This window comes from Leucopleurus acutus (genome assembly GCF_964270905.1).
Source record: "Leucopleurus acutus genome assembly, chromosome: 1".
Taxonomy (NCBI): Eukaryota; Metazoa; Chordata; class Mammalia; order Artiodactyla; family Delphinidae; genus Leucopleurus; species Leucopleurus acutus.
This window is the reverse complement of record NC_139142.1, coordinates 196315961-196340168: the sequence shown is the minus strand read 5'-3', so window position 1 is coordinate 196340168 and position 24208 is coordinate 196315961. Positions and strand designations below refer to the sequence as shown.

General features: G+C 45.1%; 1 protein-coding gene across 1 annotated transcript in view; it reads left to right on the top strand.

The window, feature by feature from the left end:
* Nucleotides 1–5218: 5218 nt before the first annotated feature.
* FRMD4A (FERM domain containing 4A) overlaps nt 5219–24208 on the top strand; it is a gene marked incomplete at both ends in the record, with an annotated part of 616891 nt that continues 597901 nt past the window's right edge. Inside the window, one exon of the mRNA XM_082854722.1 lies at nt 5219–5263. Coding sequence (XP_082710848.1) covers nt 5219–5263 — 45 coding nt within the window. The remainder of the gene's footprint in view (nt 5264–24208) is intronic.

Below are 24208 nucleotides of genomic sequence, written 5' to 3'. Positions count from 1 at the left end.
GCAGACTCAGGGGAGTGATCAATCTATGGCCAATTATTCGTCACTACTGAGGCAAGAACTTTCTGAGTGTCCTACCTAATGCACCATGAATTATGAGGCTTTCCTGGCTGGATGTGTGAACAGGTACTATTCCTGGCCCTGTGTGAGCACTGGTCACCAATCTTTCTAATCCTTTTAGGTGGTTCCTTCCCCAGTTTCTGATAGTTTCCTCTCAGTGGTCAGTATTCAACTGAATACTCAAAGGGACCCTTCTATAGATCTCTGAACTTCTCTCTCTCTGTACCTTTCTCATCTCCGGTACTCTGCCCTGTGAACTCTATCCATCCTGGTGTCCCCTGACTCTCAGCTTGGTCTCCTAAATTTGGGGAATCTGCTTGATTCCACTTGGGATCCCTTCTCTGTTCTGTGGCCTGGAAACACTCTTAATTCAATAATTTGGGACAATTAGAAGGTGTATTGTAGATCATTGTCCTTTGTTGTCCTGCGCCCAGTATCTTGAAAAGTATTGGTTCATATAGATTGTCCGTTTTTTTGTTTGTTGTAGGTGGGACGGTAAACTTGTTGCCTGTTACTCCATCTTGGCTGAAAGCAGAAGTTCATTCATATCCTCTTAAAATACAACTATTTACATGGTTCAGTTAGACTATATGTATCATTTTATGGTCATATAAACATTATATCTCAGACAGACAGTTTTCCTATTTCTAAATAGTTTTCATAATTGCCCTTTTAGTAGCTGCAAAATATTCCACCGTGTGCCAAATTTATTTGAGAGCATTTTATACATGAAAGAATGATTGATTCCAAAAAAGAATTTCAGATGGCTTACTGACAAAGAAAAGCCTACTAAATAAGAGTAATACATTATGAATTAAAAGGAAAAACAAGGCTGAGAAAAACCAAGGAAGTGATAACGTCAACTATGATAATATCTGCTCTAATTGAAAGTAAAATGAGGCTTTGCATATTCTGGCAGCCAAATGTGCCAACTGTGATTAGTCCCATTATTTTCATTATCCGAATGTAAAGGAGTCGTAAGAGGAGCTAACAGTTATTGAATGCCTACTATGTGCTGCTTAACCTAAGGTATAATAATACTTGATTTGATTTTCACCTCAATCTCCTGCTGCCCACTGGGGTCACAGAGCAAATGACAGGATAGCTCTCTGATTTCCAAGAGTAAAATGGCACAGCAGGGATTCTGAGGCTAAAGCCATGGGTCACACAGGCTGACTCAGGAGGCACAGACATTTTCCTCGTACTAAATTCCAAGAGAAATTTCTCACGTGGGGCAATTTTTACAGGCAGCAGTGAGTGACCCAAACATCAGAGTCTACTCAGCAGTTTCATACTAAATACAGAAGAGGTTGTTATTGGCTATTTTTTTCGCAACAGCTTTTCGTTGGTGTGACATTGAACTGTCCTTCAACTGAGGAGCTTTTAGGAGGAGCTACACGGAAAGGAATTATGTAGCTTTCGTGGTATGCAACATTAGCCAAGGATGGGACTTAGTTGCTTAGAGGACAGGATTACTGTTCTCCACACGTCCTAGTTCTGTGATCTTGATTGCTCTTGGACAAGGTTTTGAAAAGACCTAGATAGCTCATATCTCACTATTTGTTTGTTTGTCTGCTTGTTTGTTAAGTGTCTGTTTTACACTAACTGACTCCTCTTCCTTACAGATTGCCCCACAATCCTTCCACTTTGATTTCTAGGTCTATAGCTCTACTAAGAGCTCTACTAAGAGCTCTGGGCATCTTTGTTGAGGGACCATTGTCACTGGACTTCTGGGATTCTCTCCCTCCTCCTCTGTCAGACTGCTAGTTTTCCTCACAAACTCCCCACGTTCTCCCCAACCCTTCCTGGGTGTTGTCTTTGGCCCTTTCTTCTTCTATTTAACATGTCAGCATCTTCCATTGGTGCCCAGTTGAATATTATTGAGCACCTACTGCTCTGAGCTTGATGATCAGAGCTATCGGATTTCAGAGAGGAATGGTGCCTAGTTCTGACATCTGGTTATCCTAGTAGGATATCCTCCTAGTAGGAGGATAATGAAAGAAAGTGAATGACTGTCATAAAAAACAGTATCTTAAAAGTTGTACAGACAAAGCAAATTTGAATGCCCAAATGGAAAAATTAGGAAATACTGCATGGAGGATATAGCCTTTGACATTGAAAGTTTTGTAAACGTACACACTTCCACCACACTCAGTTCATGTACCTCCCAGCCTTGCTTGGTCCTGCCATGGCCTCCGGGATTTAGCTGTGTGCTCAGTGGGGAGCCCAGCTGCTGCCACTGTCCCTTCCCTCCTTCTAGCACTGCCGGCCACCCCAGCCTCCTTCAGGGTGTGGGCCAGGCTGTGGGCCAGCTTCCACCACATGCACTGAGGAAGGACCTTCAGCAGTTCCAGTGCCCGTGTCCCATCTGACTGACCCACAAAGGCTGAGGGTGTCCCTCTGTTTCTGGGCTCAGATGCCATGCCCTTCTGTTCACAGCTACCTGGAGGAGCTGGTCGGGTAACTCTGAAATGTAAGGGAGCTCATGACCTGTGGAGTCCCTTTGGCCAACCAGAGTCAGCTGATGGGCAGGAGCAGGCAGGTGACCCCCCCTCCCCACTTCCTCTCTTTGATGTCCTGTCCCAGGGAATAAAGTTCCTTGCCTGTCTGGACACCCTTCCTCACCACTGAGCATCTATACTGTGACCAGCTGCGTAGGTACCACCTGGTACCCACTCTCATCCCCTCCCACCTCCTTCACTCTTGCTGCCCTGAGATGACACCTCCCAGTAATGTCTTCATGTGTGCGATCTGCTACAGGCTCTGTTCTCTGGATTCTTTCTTCTGGGGCAAAGATTCAGGGTGAGGCTTTGCAAGCAAAGTACAGAGAGAGGAAGGCAGGTGTGCCAAGGTCAACATTGGTAGCTGACATGGAATCTCTCACCCTAGTGTGTTTTAGGCTTCTCGACATCCGGAACTTCTTGGGCTGGGCCCTCTTCGGGGTACACCCTCCCTCTGCCCACATCCGCCAGTTGCAACAGCACCGATATTCACTTTTTCATTATGTTTTCTGTATTTTCCAAATACTTAGTCCATGTGGAATCATAAACGAGGAGTCATAAAAAAGAGGTTCTGTTTATTCCTTAAATTCCAGCTCAAAAACGAAGACGTTCTTAAAGCTGAAAGTAAACTCTCTCTGCTCTGTGCTGCCTGAACGGTTTTTAGGTCACGTTATAGCATTTATCACATAATGTCTTGTACCATAAATGATTCTTGGGTATCATCGCATCTGCCAGATAAAAAGCGCCTTGAGGGGAGAGATTATGACTGAGTTTTGCACCTTCTACAAAGCCTATCATAGAACACAGCACACAGTAGGCACTCAGCAAAGATCAGTTGAATACACTTAGCAACCTATCCGCGAGGTTAAGATAACCCTGTAGATACGTTCCTTAAATCATTACTATTATTATGGTTAATTTTGAATTTTTTTATGAAACCCACCAGCAAATCTAGAATGTTCTGACAGCTTGGTGCAAAGGCACACTCACGTGGCTCAGATCATGCTGTGAATTTCCAAGCACCTGACAGTGGGGAGTGATTCTCAGAAGTTCCTGAGGTCAAGGGCATTAAAGTCCAATCCAACAACATGGAAGGGAGTTTTGACCCATTGGGCCACCATAGGATAAACAATGAGAGAAGAAACTTTTCATTCACTCAATATTTTTGAGCACTTACTTTATGCCAAGCACTGTGATGATCAAATAAATTGCTTTTAAAAGTATAAATTATATAGGAGTAACAGCTATACCCATCCGTAGGAACTTTTAAAAGTTGTTAATTTCTTACCCCCAGTTTTTATTTAGAAAATTGTTTTCCATGTTCGTATACTTCGTACTGTGTAGTTAATTCTAAGGAGTTTATGGAGTCATTACAGCAGGTGAGTAAAGGGAGAAATCAGAAAACGACATGAGAAACTGTTACCAGAAGTATTAGTAATTGCTATTTTTAGTTGAAAAAGTGGACTCCATTATAAGATATAAGCTTGGCAGTGCTCATAAAAAAAGATGCTTTAATTTTCTTAAATCTTTGACTCTGGGAAGCCTTTGGAGCCACTCGTTATATAACAAGACTGGGCAGACTTCCTTTTTTTTTTTTCCTTTGACATCTTCCCAGGAAAATGCTGCATGATATGATTTTCAAAGCTAATTTCCTTTTTTGCTTGTCTTAAGCAGTGTCCCTTGCTACAAATTAGCCTCCCATGCCTCCCTAAGCTAGAGAGTCTCCTTCAAAATTCCTAACAGGCAGCCTGGTGGAGAGATGGGAGGGAAGGGAAGGGAGGGAGCAGGGCGGGAGGGAGGGAGGGAGAGAGAGGTAGAGGGTGTCTGTCTGCCGTGTACATGTGGTGCAGGCAGGGAGATCAGAATGCTCACAGAACAGGCAGTGTAATTACATGGTGCTTGGAAGTATGTTAGCCCCACGGGGAACTCGGCTTGCCCTTTTACTTAGGGAGGAAAAGTAGATTTGGGGATGGTGGAAGGGGTCAGTTCATAACTGAGTTCCTGCTCGGTAATGATGAGGGCATCTGCGGATCTCCAGTGACTGCCTGATGCTCGTGGCCAGGCTCCACTTTCTTGCTCCCAGATACTTGATTTTGCAAGAGGAACACACCTTTCTGCAGGAAAGAAGATACTGACCAGATTGCGAGCGGTAGGTTGATATCCAGCGTGTTTATGCAGTAGAATTGCTGAGAGAGGCAGAGAACGCGGGGCGTGGGTGGGGTGTTATTCGGGCTGATTGATTTATCTCCAATAGGAAATGATTTGTTTTAATTGTCAGTTAAAAGAAGAGTTGCTGCCTAGGCTAAGGTATCAGTTAAGCATCCTGTGTTCTAAGCTTTTATGTTTGTGTTTCGTGGGGCTTCTGTGCTTGTACAGCTTAGGGAAGCTAGGCAGGGCTCACCTTTAAATAACCTGCAGCTTCCTCTTTTTCCTTTTTTATTTCTCTCTCCCTAAGCACCATTCCCACCCCTTCTTGCCAACATCCCCCTGACCTCCCCTGCCAGCCCCTGTGAGATGCGGCCGCTCCGCATCCCGAGCCCTTTGCACCCTGAGTCTGGATTTCTGGCTGTTTTGCTGCAGGTTCCTGTGGACGCTCTGCAGTCACCCAGGGCCCAGGCGGACTGACTGTGCAGGAGGCTTGTGCGTGGGAATCGGAGACCATGGCAGTGCAGCTGGTGCCAGACTCCGCGCTCAGCCTGCTGATGGTGAGTGCTTGCGAGGTGGAGCCCACACCCCGCACACCGTGGTCTGCTGCTGCTGCTGCTTCTGCTTCAGTGGCTGCAGGCGCGTTCAGACTCGCTCTGCTTTATCCCACATGCTCTTCTGAGATGATTTCTGGGGTAAGAGTCTCAGCCATGACAAAGCATTCCCAGGGAAAAGAAGCGTTAGATTTGCCGTTTTAGAAACTTGTTGCTTAATGCTATTTTGAGAGATGTGCTGGCAAACAGGTGCTGAGAGCCCCTGGAAATAGATTCCCACCAACGCCTCCCGCTGGCTCTCTGCATCCTTCCCCCCTGCCCCACCCGCGCCTCTTTGTATCTAAATCGGGGTAATCATGTTTGTTTACATCTTCTGTGGCAACTGTGGAATTTTTTTGCCCGCAGGGTGATGGAATAGGCTCTTCTTTCTGGGTACCCGTGTGTCTGCTTAGATTTCCCCTCAGAAGCAGCCCAGGGGGTTGGCTGTGGCCTTTTGCAGCACTTGGGCTGCAGAGCTGGAGAACGCTTATCTCCCAACCACCATTGCTGGGGAGACCCTGGCAGGCCTCGTGTGGATCACTGACCTACTTTGAGCTGCTCTGTGGTTTCCCTCATGTTAAGAAGGCCTCCTCTCTTAGTATATTTAAGCAGACAAGGTCAGTGGCATCACCTTGTTTGAACCCAGTCGACCTTTTGCTTGACCCTAGGTTCAGGGTTTGCTTTTGCTGTCCTGTTGCTACACCCTCATCCCCACCGAGTAGCCCACATGCCCTCAGAGATGCTGGCGGAGGCAGCTTGGTGTGTGAATGGGTGTCACAGTGACCCAGGAGATCTTACACGCAAAGCATAAGCACTTCTGCTGTGTCTGTTGATCTCTGTTTTCCCACTAAGGAGGGGAGATGCTGCTTTTTGAGACCTGGGGAGTTTATTAAGTTCGCCGGGAAGAGAAGCCAGCTGGGATCCTGTCTCCTGCACGGTGAGCCAGGTCAAGCTAAGAGACAGATACCTTGGTTCTGTGTTACCCCGGGTGTGGTTTCGGCCACAGAGGTATTTGAAATGATTGAGATCTCACAGGTCTCTGCTGACTTCCGATGTCACTGGGAGAGAAGGATGGGAAAGAATGAAATTTGTTTTCTGGGGAAATTACCCTTTATACATCTTCCGTCCCTCATGAATTTGTTGTCTGGTAATGCTTTAGCCTCCATTGTCTGCCTGTGGCCACATGAGTGGATGGTAGGAGTATTGGTGACTGTAGCAGGCACGGAAGTGGCCATAACTGTGAGGACCAGGGGACTCCCAGGAAACTGGGAGCCTGGGTTATGTGTGAAAAAAAAGAGAGATGTGTACACTCACATGCAGGTATGCACGTGTGTATTATCTAATACTGTTTAATAATACAGAAATAAATCCTGCGTTATGCTAAGGCAGAGAAGAAACATGTTCTTGAAAAATGGCCTGCTTGCCTCCAGATTTCTGCTCTGAATTCTCCCCCGTGCTTCTGAGCACTTGGACTTGTGTCTGTTTTACTGGGATCCCTGAGGATACATCCTCGGTGCCCAAGCAGCTCAACATCCTGGTCCAGCTGCTCCGGCCACATACACACCCAGGTTCTACTGTTCCTGGGGCTCCCAAATATTATGGTTGCCACCCTGGAGGTCTCTGCAGCCCAGACTTTATCCTCTGTTTGTCAGCAGCCTCTGCCCTCAGATCTCTCCCCAGCGCTCACCTCCTGCCCGGATTACAGGATTGTGTGCACGTCTTGCTCGGAAGCAGGGGGAAATAGCTCTTGACACTGTGATGGACCATTAGATTAGAGAACCCTGGAGCATTGTGTGTAATTGGGGTCAATGCCTGTTTTCTGGTTCACATGTGGTTTGCGGGAATTTTCTGCTACGGACTTCATTGCTTTTTTCATTTTTAAAGGGTGAAACTTAAAGTAATTGCGTCCCGGACCAACTACATGATGAGTCTCAAAATTTGTAAGCAAGTCCAGGAGGAAAGAAAGGAGGAAAAGAGGCCATTTAACAGAGTTGCTTTGGCTGTGAGTTCAGGAAGGAAGCTGTAAATATCATTATTTATTAGCTAATCAATCAGCCAATCAGTTCTCAGTATTTATGGAGCGCCCACTGACTGAGGGAAGCAGCATGGTGTAAGACCAAGAGCGGGAGCCCGAAAAAATACCCAGTTTGGGGGAAGGTCAGTATCAGGGTGCCTGATTGCAATTCTGGTTCTGTGCCATGGAGTCATTGGGCTGCAGGGAAGGCCAGGCAGGGGGATACAGCCATGTCCCTTGCTTTTGGATAAGGAGACAGCCAGAGGTTATATTCAGTGTAGACTCTAAATGGTTCAGGGCAGAAGATGTTTACTTGGTTGTGGAAATGGCAGCAGAGTCCAGAGTTGGAGAGCCCTGTGTTCTGTTCCCAGCTCTGCCACTCATTGGGGGATCCTGGGTATGTCACATCCTCTGTTCCTTAGCCATTTGCTAACTGAGGGGGTCATACTCATCACTAGAGTCCTCTTCAGCTCTGTTAAGCATGATTTGAGACCTCTGGGGATGATACCTAGAACAGAGCTCCTAATGCTGTATTCGGCCTTGTGTCTTATTTGCATCCTTAGCACATGAACAGTGGTGCTTTTGGAAATGTGTTTCCATCCATGCGGCTTTTATGCCAAGGCAAGTATGTTTCATCGTATTTGCTGGAATGGGTGATCATTAGGGTTCATTCACACTCTGCTATCAAGAGTCCTACCCCACAGGAGCTTCATTTGTACTATTGAACAAGAGCAGGTGACTTTTGAGAAATACCTAAGGTGCCTTTGCAGCCTGGTGCTGGTTTGGGGCATCTGGGAGGGGTCCTGGGTTGTGAGCATGCTCTGACTCTTTATGGTGGGGGGATTTCACTGATGCTTTCAGTGGGGAGCTGCCATGGGGGCTCTGAGCATCCGTGTAACATGGAGCCCCTCAAACAACCAAAGAAGTGTGGTCTCGGAGAGGATGAGTGCCGGTGGTGGAGACAGCCTCCCATGGTGTGGAAAAGCCCATCTTTGCAGGAACCTTGGGAAGCAAGAAATGGTAATGCTGTGTTCACCACACTGTTGGGAGCCTTCAGCCTGATGTGACTAATTGTAGAGCAGGGAGCTCTTGGCTGTCTGTCATTTTCTGAAGTCATGTGAGTTTGGGGGACACTGCAAGGACTGGAAAGTACTAGAGCCAGGGATTCGTTGATTACTTCTTAGTGACAGGATAGAGATTCATAACCAAGGGCATATACCGAGGTGGTATTATACATTTTGCCTCTTAGATTCTGAAAGCTCAGACGCTGATTAAAATGGTTTTAAATGTAAGTTAGCTGGCTAGGTAATAATGCACATTATGCTTATCTACAAACAAAATTTCTTTATATACATTATCTCACTTAATCCCTTCAACAATCCTATTTTTAAGACAAAAAAATTGATAATCAGAATTAGGGAAACTGTCAGTGGTCACACATCAGAATTTGATGATGCAAAGTCTCAAAAGTGGGGTCCTCAGACTCTCAAGCCTCTGATACTATATCACAGCTTGAGAACTTGGCTACTAGGATCTTCTAACACTTTGGATCAGGCCCTCAGGGGGGGCCTTACCTCAGAGCCCTTCTGCATTTTCCATGTTTCTAGGTGGGTAACCCTGTCTTCTTGGTTATCGTTATTCTTTTCCATGCAGAAATGTAAAATCAAAAATTGATACCACAAGTATGGCTCAAGACATGTGGTTTGACTCTAGCCAGATGAAGTATTTTTATATCCATAAGAGACTTGCCATGTTTTCAAGGTCCCATTCTTTGGACTCTGTTTCTAGGAAATTGCCAAGAATCATGTTTTACAATAGGAAAATTAATATGTAAAAACGCTAACTCATAAGTCAGAGAAATTAGTAGGTGGTTATTCACAGTGAATGAAGGGTGTGAATTAGACTATCCTGAAGGTTCTTTCCATTCCAAGAAAAATTGGTTCCATATTTCTGGGATTTTCTCTAATAGAGTCACTCCTTGATCTGTTTTGAATAGATTCCAGTTGATAACCTGCTGTCCTGTAACTTTATCTCTCTCATTTCATTTCATTTCATTATAGATTCTTCTATCAGCAGCCACTTTCCTCATTTGGACACTTTCCTTTTTAATTATCCAACAAATATTTGCTGAGTATCTACTCTGTACAAGAAGAATATAAGGGGGTCACTGGCTTTAGTGGACTTACAGTCTAATTGGAGAAACAAGATAGAGACACATGGAGACTATGTTAGGAATTCACAGGACAGCTTCAGGGAATCACAGAAGAACTGTAATAATACAGTGCATACCATCACCAGGCGAGCCCTGGGGTGTGCTGAGTTCAGAAGTCCTGGTGTGCACTGATTCTTAGAATGGAGGAACTGGCAAAGCTAGGCAATATGTTGAGGAATGGATGTGTTAAGAGAGCAGATTTGAGGTGAGGAGAGTGATTGAATTACAACAAAGTCTAGATTGTGTTTGCGAGATGGAAGAGTCATCTGGTTTAGATAGAGTGGCTGTAGGTAACACAGGGTTACATGGTCAGAAGGGCAGGCTGGGGTGTGACCAAGGTTCTCGTTCTATTACTATAACCCAGTTTTCATCTAAATTCGACAAGTGACAGATCTCTATTCAGAATTTCTGATAAGACCACAGATTTTTCTCCAGATCCCCATTGGCAAAGGGCATAGAATAAAATTCAGTTCTGTCTTGAGGAATCTTGCTCTTGAGTTAAGAATAATAATCCTTATGTTTTTTCAAAGTGCTTTTGCATCTGTTGTCTTTCCAGATGTCCACTGCAAGCTGAGTGGGACAGGCACTCTTTCTTTTATATAATGAAGCTGAGACTCAGAGAAGTTAAATGACTTGCCCAAGGTGACATTGAGATATTACCCAGGTTTCCATGATGGCTAACTCATAAGTTTGAAAATGTGATATTGACAACCTTTATGTAAATTCAGAGAATATTGCAGAGTGTAGCCATCTAAAATACTGTACACCGTGTGGGACCATCCAAACATGGGGCTTGGGACAGGGACCCTGGATGTTCTGGTCTACAGGGGTGACTGGTTCTTAATATCATTTATCTTTCTGGTTTAGTTAAAGTAGAATAATTATTCAGAAGTCTCTGGGAAATCTCATGTCATTGTTACAACTAAGGCAGTAGCTAAAATCCTTCTTACACGCAATTATCTAGTTTCTAAGGTGCAATTTTCTATGGGTAAATCTGAAATCTTGATATCAACAGTTTTTGTCATTAGTGTTTAATGTATAAATTTATCCGTCTCAGAGGGTGAAATTTGAAATCAATGACAGTCACATCACCTCTCTTAGATCATTTTTTTTCTGCTAAATATATTTTTATTTCATTTTATGTCAAATCTGTCTCTCTGATTGAGGCAGAGACCTACTCAAACTAGCATTAGTGAAGAGAGAAAGGTATTGACCGATGTAATTGGGAAGTCCAAGAAATGACACAGCTTCAGAAAAAGCTGGACTGAGGACTTTGAGTGACTGCATCAAGACCCTGTTTCTCTGCCTCTCCCTGTGTCTTGATTCTAGTTTGCTCTCTGTCAACTTCAGGCTCTGACAGATTCTTCCCCCAGCAGCTCTGGGGTTACTTGTCCTTAGAGTTAATGAACCCACATAAATGAGCAAGACTTTGCTTACAAGTTCCTTTCTTACCATCTGTTTGGCCCTGTTGGATAATAGCCTTGTCCCAGGCAAATCACTGGGTCCGGGGGTGGGTTCTTTGACTAAGCCGGTTGGCTTTTGTTTCTGGACTTGAGGTGAGGAAGGAGGTGGGTCAATTGGCTGATAACTCCATCTGAATCACATGGAATGGGAAGAGCAGGTTCCAAAAGGAAAAGGACCTCCAGAAGAGGGGAAGGGATATAGCAAGGCGAAAACAATAGAGGTCCCTTACGGTGGTCATTGCACCTAGTTCACCATTATGGGGCTCCTACAGAACTAGTCAGGAAGGTAAAGCATCAGTGAACCCTAAACCATAGGTTCAGTTTCCCTCAAAATAAAGATAAATGGGAAAGCCCAATTGTCTAAATAGTTGATGTTAGGTTGAACTAGTCCTCCCATCTCTAAAGTGGGATAATAATAGCTACTACATAAGATTTGGAATAATTCAATGAGATGTGCCTGTAAAGTACTTAGCACTCTTCCTGGACCAAAGCCAATTCATAGTAAGTACAGTCGTACCTCGGTATCCCTGGGAGGTTGGTTCCAGGACCCCCATGGATACCAAAGTCCTCAAGTTCCTCATATAAAATGGCATAGTATTTTAATATAACCTACACACATCCTCCCATACACTTTAAATCATCCCTAGATTACTTGTAATACCTAATACAATGTAAATGCTATGTAAAGAGTTGTTATACTGTATCGTTTAGGGAATAATGACAAGAATAAGGTCTGTACAGGTTCAGTACAGGCACAACCATCATAGGCCTAACTACTTATACATGTCAGCAACAATGTAATATTATTAGGGACTGCTTTCATTTAATGACCTGAAAGAGAAATACATAGAATAAAACACAGAATATTTAAAATATAAGTACAAATAGAAAATATAATTATAAATAGAAAAATATAAATTTAAATAGAAAATATAAATTTATTCTCTCTCTCCCTCTCTCTCTCTCTCTCACACACACACACACACACACACACACACATATCCCAAAACCCTGGTTTTTCTCTCTTGGTGACCCTCATGGGATGATGGTGATGGTGATGGTTGCTGTATGACGCCTACAGTGTGGATGTGATGAGGTGACAAGGCATGTGGGCTCTAGGTAAGTGGTGAGACATCAGGCTAACTTGAACCTTCTCACAGGACGTCAGAAGGATCATCTGCCAATATGTAGGAAGAACTGGGTTCCGACTGTAGAAACTGATGCTTTGGAGGAGGTCAGTGATGTAGCATCAGGATCTGTGGAGGTTGAGGGCTCAGGATCTTCAAGCGTCGAAGGTTGCGGCTTCTAGGTCGCAGATGCTTTAGTTAGAAGCATTGTTACAGGAAGCTGGTTCTTCTTTTTCTTTGCATCAGCAAACACATCTTGTGGTGGTTGTAGGCATTTTGTTATCCCTCTGGTGGCACAGAAGCCTCCTTTCATGGAAGGATCGTGCTCAAGAATCATAACCTTTAACATTTGTGCATGTTGAAAGCCTGCTTCAAAATTTTCAAGTGTCCAAATTGATGGCTCTGCCTCCTATAATTTTCTGCATCACCATCATCTTCATTATCATCTGCAGAGAATTTCAGCGTTGGTAAGGGTTTCTCTATGCTTTTCTACACGTTCCTCAACATCATCCTCAATCATGTCAGAGAGTTCTTTCCCACCAATTTCCCTTGCAGCATTCAAGGTGTTCCTGACTTTTTTATCAAGAGCAGGGAAGCTCCTTAAATCACTGACTACCTCAGTCCATAAAGGCTTCTAACGTGCATTGAGCGTCTCCACTTGATGGGATCCACAGCCTCTGTAATTGTGAAGTGCTGCCAGCGATCCATGATGCTGCTGTCAGGTTGGCATCAAGGGCAGCACAGATCCTGCTGGAGGTGAGGGGGTGTAAGTCACCTTTGTGCACTCGATGATGCCGTGATCACGGGGCTGCAGCAGTGATATCGTGTAGGAGATGGGACCATCACTTCCACATCCTTGGCAGCAAAGTAGAGAGATTGGAGGTGGCTGGGAGCATTGTCAGTTACAAGGAGGACCGTGAATGGCAGCTCCTTCTTTCCAAGGTATTTCTTCACTTCAGGAATGAAGCGCTGGTGGAATCATTCCAAGAACAAGATGGCCATTACCCAAGCCTTCTTGTTGTGGTGGCAGAACAAGGGCGGGAAGTTTTCATTTTTGTTCTTAAGAGCCTGGGGATTGTTTGTTCATTTGCTCATGTGACCTGCTGTGTCATCACACGGCACCAGAGTAAGAAGATCTGTCCAGGCTTGGAGCCCCAGGGCTTGCTTGGCACTGGCACTCAGGGATGTAGATATGACTGGGCATCTTCCTCCAGAACAAGCCCGCATCATCACAGCTGAAGGCTTGCTCTGGAAGGTAGCCTTTCTTCTGTGAGTTTCTTGAGCTCTTCTGGGAGCTCTGATGCTGCCTCGGAATCAGGCGATGTGGATTCTCCCGTGATCTTTAAGTTCTTGAGGCTGTAGCACTATACATAGCTAGATGGCCATCTCTCACTGAGTCTAAACTTCTTCCTCTTCTCGACCCTCTCACAGTAGTGCTCATACAAGCTAAGTGCATTTTCACACATAATTTTGCCATCAACAGGGATATGCTTCTGTGACATGTCCTCTAGCCACACACTTAATGCTTTCTCAGTTTTGTAAGCACTTTGTCACTAACCAGAGAGACCCCGTTTGTTGTTGGAGGAGCACAAACTCTTCCATGAACTTCAGATTCTTCCTGGTTTATTGCTTGAATGTTGGATTTGAACTCACTGACTCTGGCCCTTTGGCAAGTGACACGACACTTTTCAAAAGATCTATGATTTTAACTTTCCTATCAAGAAATAGCCCTTCATGCTCTCTCTTAGCCTTTGAGGGATGGCTTTGACCACTTAATTGCTTTGTAGGAGCCATCTTTTCACAGAAAGAAAGGGTGCACACAGCACAAGCAATGAACAGATAAGACAGGAGGTTAAACACGGTTCACCCAGCAGTGCTGTGGATGACTGAGGACCTGAGAAGCTGGAGGCTACAGCAGGGTGAGCCTACACATCACTTCATATGCGCGGATTCAGCAGAGTGCTCAGCACACAGCTAATTTAAGCTCCACTTTTTGGAACTTTCTGGAATTCTTTTTCCGAGTATTTTTGATCTGTGGTTGGTTGAATTTGCAGATGCAGAATCCATGGATTGGAGGGCCAACTGTATTAACAGTTGCTTGCTTTCTCTTAAAATGATATGAAACGACCATCCATCTGAACTCATGTCATTGGGTTTCCTGTATGAACCAGAGTCAACCTAAAAGAAAACGTTGCCCAGTTCTCTCTTTCTGCAACCCAGTCTCTGGACGATCAGTGACCACTTTTGGACAATTAGCCAATGGTTTTAGAAAAACAGATGCTCCGAGAGTCAGGTGAACCCTTCCAGTCGTGAGCACATTTAAATTTGCATTCCTGTCTTGAATAGCTAACAAAATTTCCTTACCCTCTGAGGGGAGATGACTAAAATATGGGCTGCAATATGTTCTCTCTGGCAAATGCAAAATGCACGCCAAACAGGCCTGGTACACTTGACTAGGCAGCTATTAGTGCATCTCTGCTAAAAATTAACTGTGTGGCTGCTTTGCAAAGTTTAATGGCGTGGAGAGTGTATACTCCTGGTGCAGGTAGCAGTTTCTCATTGAATTCTCTGCCAGAATAGGAAATTGGGCCATATGATATGTAGTCTGGTCGTAATCAAAGGTCCTGGAAACATGCTTCACTAAGACCATGTGGTACATACTGAGTGAGACACAATTCCAATGTCAAGGTAACATTAACCTGCATCTCAGTGATGAGTGCTCTCTATAACCTTGGATATTGAAATCTTAGTCTCACCATCTGGACCTGGAGACCTAATTTTCCTGAGCGGTAGATGCACTTCCTGTCCCCAAACAATGTCACGCACACCCGTGATTTTAACTTTCGTCTCACATTCTCCACTCTCTGATTATGTCTGTGGCTCAGGCTTGCCCCAAGCTCCTGGTGACGACCAATCTAAATGCTTATCTATTTATCCTCCTGCTTATCCCACACGTACCTCAGACTCAGCACACCCCAAAGAGGTCTTAACGTTCTCCTCATTAGTCTGCATGTCTTAGCGTCATTGGTGAAAACATCATTCTCCCTGTCATCCCAAAATTCACCTTCGACTATTTCTTCTCCCTCATCCGCCTTGACCAGTTATCACCGGGTCCTGGTGCTTCTGCTTCCTCCTCTTCTCCCTCATCTGGCGCCTCCTCCCCGACCCCTGCCTCTGCCATCATTCAAGTCTATAATCTCACGCACCTGGGCTACATGAAGAGCCACCTGCCTGGTCTTCTTCCTTCTATGTGTGTCTTCTGTACATTTTCCAGAGTGATAGTTATAAAAGGAAGGTCTACTTTCTAGACCTAAGATCCTCTGGTTACACCTGATTACACATGGAATAAGGCTCAAGCTTTTTAATATAACATATATCGCTTCTAGCTCTGGCCTCTGCCCGCCTGCCTGGCCTCATGTCCCACTGTTCCCTCCACCAGCCCTCAAAATTCCTATTCTAGCGCTTGTACGATTCCTACCCCTCACCCCTCACAAATGCCGTGACGGCTCAAGCCCATGCACTATTGGATGTGCTCTTTCCACTATCTGGATTACCATTCTTTAAGTTCCTCCTTTATTTCATTCATTCATGTATATTTCATGCATATATTTTTGTCTGTCTCACTTATTGGTAACACTGCTGTATGATATTTGACTTTTATATCTATTTTCCTTAATAAAATGTGAGCACATCAAAAATAGAGAGTATGTGCTGTCCATTCATTCAGCAGATATTTACTGAGCGTCTGCTATCTTCTGGACACTGTTTTAATGTAAAGGATGCAACAGGGAACAAGCTGGATGAGGCTTCTGCTGTGCTTGAGCTCACGTTCTCTGGGGGAGAGATTGAATATTAGTAGAAATACCCAAGAGTCATAAGTGCCCTGTCAGGAATTTAAGACAGTAGTGGGGACACAGTCCTCTAGCTTTAGAGTGGTGGACCAAGGAGGCCTCCTCTGAGGAGGTGGCATTTAGGCTGAAGGGTGATTGGTAAGAAGGAGACCTATGGCCTGGGCTTTCTAACCAGGGAAAACGCTGTAGGACCGGAAGGAGTTTAGCAAGCCTCAGCTCCCGGCACTGCACTCAGTAGATTGGGTAGATTGAGGTCTGGCTTGAGCATTTCCAAGCTTTTGCACTGGACCAGGCTGTGGGAGGAATTTGAGGTAAGTCCAGCACATGGCCCTTACCCAGAGCTTCAATCTCATGAGAGAAATAGAATTACAGACAACGTCGAGGTACCACTGCATGAAAGGAAATGGCCCTGCATTAATGGGTGTGGTACCAACAATGTGCAGGAAGGAGTTCAGAGGAGTGGTGGTGGTGTGCCGGCAGGGGGGATGGGAGGGAGGCTTAGAGACCTAGCTAAGACAGTCTGCAGGATAAAAGGACATCAACCCATTTCAAAGGGTGCATTTCCCCCAGTTTTATTGAGATATAATTGATACATAACACTGTGTAAGTTTAAACTGTACAGCATGTTGATTTGATACAGTTATATATTGAAAAATGATAACCACCATAGCATTTGCTAACACCTCCATCATGTCATATAATTACCAACTCTTTTTTTTAATTTTGTGGTGAGAATATCTAAAATCTACTCCCTAGCTACTTTCAAGTGTGTAATACCTTATTAACTATATTCACCATGCCGTACATTAGATCCCTGGAATTTATTTATCTCCTAACCGGAAGTTTGTACCCTTCAACCAACATCTCCCCTTTTCCCTCACTCCCCAGCCCCTGGTAACGACCATTCTACTCTCTGTTTCTGTGAGTTTTGCTCTTTTAGTTTCCATATATCAGTGAGATAACACAGTATGTCTTTCTTTGTCTGGCTTATCTCACTTAGCACAATGCCTTCAAGGTCCATCCATGTTGTTGCAAGTGGCAGGCTTTCCTTCTTTTTTATGACTAACTAATATTCCACTTTATATATATTCCACATCTTCTTTCTCCATTCATCTGTTGATGGGCACTTAGGTTGTTTCCATGTCTTGGCTATTGTAAATAGTGCTGCTGTGAACATGGGGGTGCAGATATCTCTATGATATCCTGGTTTCATTTCCTTTGGATAAATACCCAGGAGTGGGATTGGGGTGTGTTTATTTTTGATGGGAGAGGGAAGAGAGGAAGTGTTTTCCCAGCCAAAGGAGCAAAGTGATAAGGGAGATTCAGGAGGAAATGATTATAAACAGCCGAGTGTAGAGAGGGGACGAGGGCAGAGGCGGGGCTGTGAAGGAGGGATTGGTCGGGAGCGTGTGGGACTAAACGAAGGGCAGGATCTGGAGGAGGAAAGCTGGCGGAACGAGCTGCGACCAGATGAAGGAGGCGGTGGCAGATGCTTCTGTGAGCACCTGGAGGGGAGCCAGGGGCACCGAAGGGGAGCTTGTCTTGAGTGAGGACTGACTTAGTGGGTGTGGCGGTGGAGGTGGCATGCAGGCTGCACTGGGGGGACGGAAGGGAGAACACCGGGTCAGAGTCACTTGCACATTTTCGGGTGGGAGGTGAAGAGGCGGCGTAGTGGTGGCTGTGAGCGAGGATCAAAGTGGATGAATTCAAGGAGCATTCTGAAGGCAGAAGCGTCAGAAGGATACGACGGATTGACGACAGGGGACCGCGCACAGGGAGGAATCAGTCAGGACTGCAGCATGTTGGCTATTGGAGCTGCAGGGAGTGGTGACAGACAGGAACAACTTCGGGGTGGGAAATACAATTTGAAGGAGAATGGGCTGCCATTCACGTAGGATCCTGAGTGGAAGGGGCTGAGGTAATAACAGGATTTCCCAGAAGAGATATTTGATGGGCAGTTGAGATGCTGGTCCCTTTAGGTCCATGATTAGATTTGGAGAGCCAGAACCGGAAGTTAGTCCAGAAACTCAGGAATCCTGAAGAAAGATCACAGGGAGAAAAGAACAGGAGGCCAAGCCTGCGAAAGGGGAATTCCAAGAGCTGTGGTTAGAAAGAGTTCACAGTAGCTTGGTACACAAGGCCACACTTGGACCAGATCAATGTCACCTTGACTGTGGAATTAATTTTCCTTACGTTAAATGCACCGCATGGCCTCACTGGAGCAGCCACGGAGCTCTTTTGCTAGATGTCGGTTACAGATTGCTGTAGGGCACGGCTGAGCTAGGAGTGTACATAAACTATTACTAAACTTCACAAAGCAGCTGGAGTTATCTATCCTGTGTGTGCATTCCAGGTAGTACTACTGCCTAACAGCTGTCCCACACTTTGTGACTTAACACAACTGTTTTATTGTGCTCACTAATCCTGTGGGTCAGGAGTTCCAGCAGGTGACAGTGGGAATGGTTGTCTCTGCTCTACAGTGTCTGGAGCGTCAGCTGGGTAGGGTCAGAATCTGGGCTCATTGGACAGCCGGACACTGGCATCTCCTGGAGGTGTCTCCACTCACATGTCGAGGTGGTGGTGTGCTGTCAGCTGGACCACAGCTGGTTCTGTTGACCACAGTGCTTCTCCAGGGCCTCTCCCTATGGCTTGGGCTTTCTCACAGCATGGCTGCTTCAAGGTATTACACTGCTTCCGTGATGGCTTAGGGCCCCAAACCGAGTATCTGCGCTAACAAGGCAGAGCTGTATGACCTTTGGTGACCCAGCCTCAGCAGTCACGCAGACTTGCTTCTGGCATCCAGCAAGTCACTGAGGCTAGACTCAAAGGGAGAGGATTAGCCCTCACCTCTCGATGCAAACACGTCAGCATATTTGAAGATGTGTTTAAAACCACCACAGTATGTATTCATTCTTCGTAACCTAATTTCATGGTCCTTGAGGGTCTTTTACTTGTTGCATTACTCACAACTTGTCTATGGGACTTTGCTCGGTGGAAGCATTCCATAAATATTCATTGATGGAATGGTAGGTTGATATCTGAAGAAGCCAATTTTTATTTATTTTTTCCATATTAGCAAAGAGTTGCATTAGAGTTTTCAGGTTTTCATCCAAACTCTAAATACCTGGGGAGTGACATGTGTTTAGTGCTTCTATGTTATACCTTCAGAGAATGTCCAGAGAATGTATGAGTCATGAAGAACGGCGTGACCTGCTAGATCTGTGACCTCTAAGGTTCCCGGGTTTAGTTCCCCCTGATGATTGGGAGCTAATAAAGCAATAGTGTTGCTTCCTTTACATGCTTGGTATTTGGACTCCTGATTTGTTTCATGTCTTTATTGCCCATGTGTCAACGTAAAAGATGGGACATAGCTTGGTGTTAGGACTGAAATGCTTTTTTTTTTCCCTCTTGAGGAACGTGAGCAAAATTGAGCTGTAATGAACACGGCTGCACACGGAGGTCATTTCCCAGGGATTAATGACAGGGAGGATGTGTTCATGGCCTGAGGCTTAGTCTTCGGTCATTAACCTAGCTGCTCATTAATATTGTCGAGGAATGCTTTATGTTGGGCCATTACAACCACTACCATATGCTGCTACAATCGGGGACGTGAACATTACCCATGTCAACAACTATTTGTTTCCTCTCCATTCCCCACGATTACTGAGCCAGGCAGCCCTTTAATACACACTCCGAAGGCATGAGGCACCAAGGGCAGGAAAAGTTGAAACTTCCCTTCCCTCCTCTTCCCTTCTCCCTCCTCCCTTACCCTTCTTCCCTTCTCTTTTCTTTTAAAAGAACATTTATGGGGGGTAGCACTCAGACATACATTGTGGTAAAGCACTAGGATATGGGAATAGATTTACTAATACCACCTGGTCCCTGCTCTCAAGAAGTTTAGCATTTCCATTGGAAAGGTCAAAAAACAAATAATTACAACACAGCGAGTTAATGTTATGCCAAAGAAGTCGTCAACATCTGTAGAACACAGGAGCACAGAGCAGCAACCTCCAAAGGGCGCTGATGTTTCGGGTGAGTTTTGAAGGATCAGGGTTGGGAGGTGGGGAGTTCCAGGTATAGGAAAGAGTAGACACAGATGCAAGTGAAAAAGTTGTATGTTTCAGCAACCATGTGACATCTGGGTATGGGAAAAGCAAGAGGGAATGGCAGAGGTGAGGCCAAAATCCTGGCTAGGGGCACACACAGACTGATTTCTGAACAAGTGGTAAGGAGTTTGAACTTGAAACTTACTAACGTCAAGTCATTAATGATTTTAAGCAGGGGATGATGTGCTCAGAGCTGAGATGCAGAGCTATCACTCAGGAAGTAGTACGGAGAATGGATAGAAAGGAGGAGTGACCTGAGGGGAGGGAGGCAAGAAGACACGGAGATCATTCTGTTGACAAGTTAGCTGGACTAATGCCGGGCCAGTGGGGATGGAGGAGAGGAATGGACTCGTGGGCCACTGCCGTGGGAGACAGAGGTGGGTGGTTCGTCATGACTCCCGTTAATAAATAAACTAAACGCCTGCTCCAAGTAGCTTTAAAACGGAAACTTCTTTAGTTCATATATCAAGTCCAAAGGTAAAGCCGTTGCCAGGCTCTGGTCCCACCCACTCGCACCCACTTTGATCTCTTAGCTCTGCTCTGGTCTGTGGGCTCTGCCTACAGTCTGGCTTCCCTCACATGGTCACAAGGTGGCTGCCGGCAGCACCTGTTCAAGCCCAGGTGGAGGGAGGAAACATCTCTCTTCAAAATAGGAACAATACTTCCTTTCTTTTTGAGAGTGCCTGCTCGGACCATCCGCCCTCCCCAGGGGAGCGTCAAGCACCAACTGGCTTAAGCCTGGGATTCGGAACCGGCCACTAGCCCAGAGGCACAGAGTCACCCTGTTCGGCTCGGATGTATCAGTATTTACTGCTGCAGCTGGGAATGGGGTCAGTTTCCCCTGTCTCACATAAAAGGGAGGGAAGAAGGTGGGTGTGGTTGCTGCAGAGACAACCAACAGTATCTGTGACTGGAGCACAGAAAAGGACACTGAACCCACCAGGGGAAAAGCTGGAAGAAGAGGGAGGTCGGTATGTGGACTGTAAGTGTTTTGAGAGCAGGACCTATGTCTCATTCACTTTTGGTTCTTTAGCTCTTAGCTCAGTGCCTGGCACATAGTAAGTGCTCAGTAAACATTTTTTGAGTGAGTAAAGGCATCTAGGGAGAGGCAGTACCTGAGCTGAAGATACAGACCATGAAATGAAATAGACTAAGGGTTTCAAGCAAAGTGAAAAAGAATTGGGGAAAGTAAAGAATCTTACAGTTGCATGATACCTTTCAGAGAAGTCAAGGAGTTCAGAATCACTGGCACAAACGTCCAAGGCAGGGAGAGGCCAAGGGTGAGACTCGAGAGGTAAGGAAGGACCATACTCTGCTGAGGAGCTTGGGTAATGACTTATAGAGAATGGAAGACACTTGAAAACTTTTAGGCAAGAGAATGAAATCATCCCATCTGCATTTGTATAGATCACTCTGCTAAGGGAGTGTGGCAAACTGCTGTAGGACCACGAGAAAGACATGATGAGGTGAAATCAGCAGTTGATTAGCTCTTGCTTGGATATGCTAGGCAGAGGGAAGAGTCAAGGACGACCTCAGGTCTTTATGTTGGGTGAGGGGGCAGGTGGAGATCATAGGGAGAAACTGATTTTAAAGGACTCATGATACCTTCTTTTTGGACAGGTTCATTTCAGGAGCCAGTGAAACATTCTAGGGGAGGTGTTTAGCTCTGGTCAGATGTTATGTGTGTGAAGTTGGGGAAGAGTTCTGTTTAAGACATGTATATTCAGAGTCATCAGTATTCAGGGGATGGTTAGAACAACACAAACCACCCGGGGCGGGGGGGTATAGACTGGGTGGAGCTGTGAGCCCTGGGTGAGGCACTGAAAGGGTAGGGAGTGGAAGGAAAGCTCATAAAAGAGGCAAAGAAAGAAAGTCAGGGAGGTGGAAGGAGGTCCAAGAGCATATACTGTCTTGGATGACCAGAGACTGGAGGGTTCCAAAAAAGACCGAGGTGTGACGATCAAGATTGTAAAGTGCAGCAGAGACTAAATGAATGTAGCTGTTGTATATATATTTTTTACCCTCTGGAAAAAAATACATATAACCTCCCATCCTAGTTCCTTAATCCTTTAGATTATTGTGTATCCTTCCAGAAATTGTCTATACACATGCAACATCTTTCCTTGTCAGTCCCTATAGCGCTACCTCATTCTTTTTAAAGAATATATATTGGTAATGTTATATTGTATAAATGACTCATAATTCATTTAAACAATCTATTACTGATGGACATTAGGCTATTGTCAATATTCTATAATTACAAACAACCCTACAGTGAAGATTCACGTGCATCCATCTTTGCAGATGGCTTGAATATACTGCAGGACAAATTCCTAGATGGGGAATGCTGAATCAAGGGTATATCATTCAGAATATTTATGGATATGGTCATATTGCTGTCTTCAAAAAGGCACCATGCAAATTTGGTTTTTAAAATTACACGTTCAAAGCTCTAGGTTTATAAGAACCCATTCCTGGGACTTCCCTGGTGGCACAGTGGTTAAGAATCCGCCTGCCAATGCAGGGGACACGGGTTTGATCCCTGGTCTGGGAAGATCCCACATGCCGTGGAGCATGAAAGCCCATGCGCCGCAACTACTGAGCCTGCGCTCTAGAGCCCACAAGCCACAACTACTGAGACTGCACGCCACAACTACTGAAGCCCATTTGCCCTAGAGCCCTCATGCCACAACTGCTGAGTCCACACACCGCAACTGCTGAAGCCTGCATGCTCTAGGGCCCACGTTCCACAACTACTGAGCCTGCATGCTGCAACTACTGAAGCCTGTGTGCCTAGAGCCTGTGCTCTGCAGCAAGAGAAGCCACCACAGTGAGAAGCCCGCGCACCGCAACGAAGAGAGCTCCTGCTCGCCACAACTAGAGAAAGCCCTTGCGAAGCCAAAAAAAAAAAAAAAAAGAATCCATTCCTATCTGTTGGTACAGAATACAGGGACTACAGGAAAAGTGGGCTATTCTCCAAAGGGTATTTAGAATCTTACTGTATAAACAATTACTGCATTAAATGTCTATAAAATTCAAGTGGCAAATGAGCAGTGAATATCAATTACACATCTGTTCCATCTCAAAGGCAAATGGCCTTTTAATTTTATATCCCAAGTATTATACTCAAATTTCGTCTCTTCCTCAGATTGCTCCTCTCTCTTCTTTTTTCACTGAGAAAATGGTTTATTGCATTTTTCACATATTAAATTAATTTTAACAGAAAGCACAAGGAGCTTTCTTACACATTTTAGTAAGCACATATCTTGGATTGGGATTTAATCCGTTAACATATATAGGGTCCCAGTAATTAAACACTGAGGAGTGCCATTCAAGAAAAGTCATAAGGTCCCTACCTTCAGTGATCTTACAGTCTGGGTTGAGAAATCGACATATAAAATGTAAATGATTAAAGGCCAAATACAAAGTAGTATCTAAGTGCTATAATGTGTAATTTAACTATTCATACTTAGCAATGCAAAGAAGGAAGAGGTTGCTTTGCTTGGGGGCCATCAGGGATTCTATGAGACAGATGGGTGTTGGTTTGGTTTTGAGGGGTTGGAGGGGAAATGGAAAAGCTCTCCCCAAAGAAATGGGGAGCAGGGTGTGGTTGCCATGAGCCAGTGGAACTGAATGAGGTCTGGGTTTGGGTGGATGAGGTGGGATGTCGTAACAAAAGGCCATGCTTGTTGGTAGGAATATATAGGAAATAATAGAAACTGAGTGTGATCCACTGGAAGGAGCCTTTGGGAGAAAGATGTGTAGTGTGTGCAGAATGGTCCCCGAGAAACAAAGTGGCTGGTGGTCTGGGCCCTCACACTCAGCCACTTGAATCTGAAGTGGACCCTTCTTAGTGTCCCACATATAAATGCCATCCTTCTTTGTTCCAGCACTTGGTGAATTTATCTAAATTTGTCCAACAGCCTTTAGAGAATGAGAGAGCTGTTTTCCAGGACCCGATGTTCAAGAAAAGATTAAAGACGGGGACCAGTGGTGGGAGAAGAAGATGGAAGCTGGGCAGTGTTCCAGGCATTCAGCTAAAAAGGGGCTGAGCTGGTGGTGCACGGGTGGGAGATGGACAGTGCGGGTGGAACTCAGAGGAAGAGCAAAGCCAGAAGCCACCGGCCTTGGTGCCACAT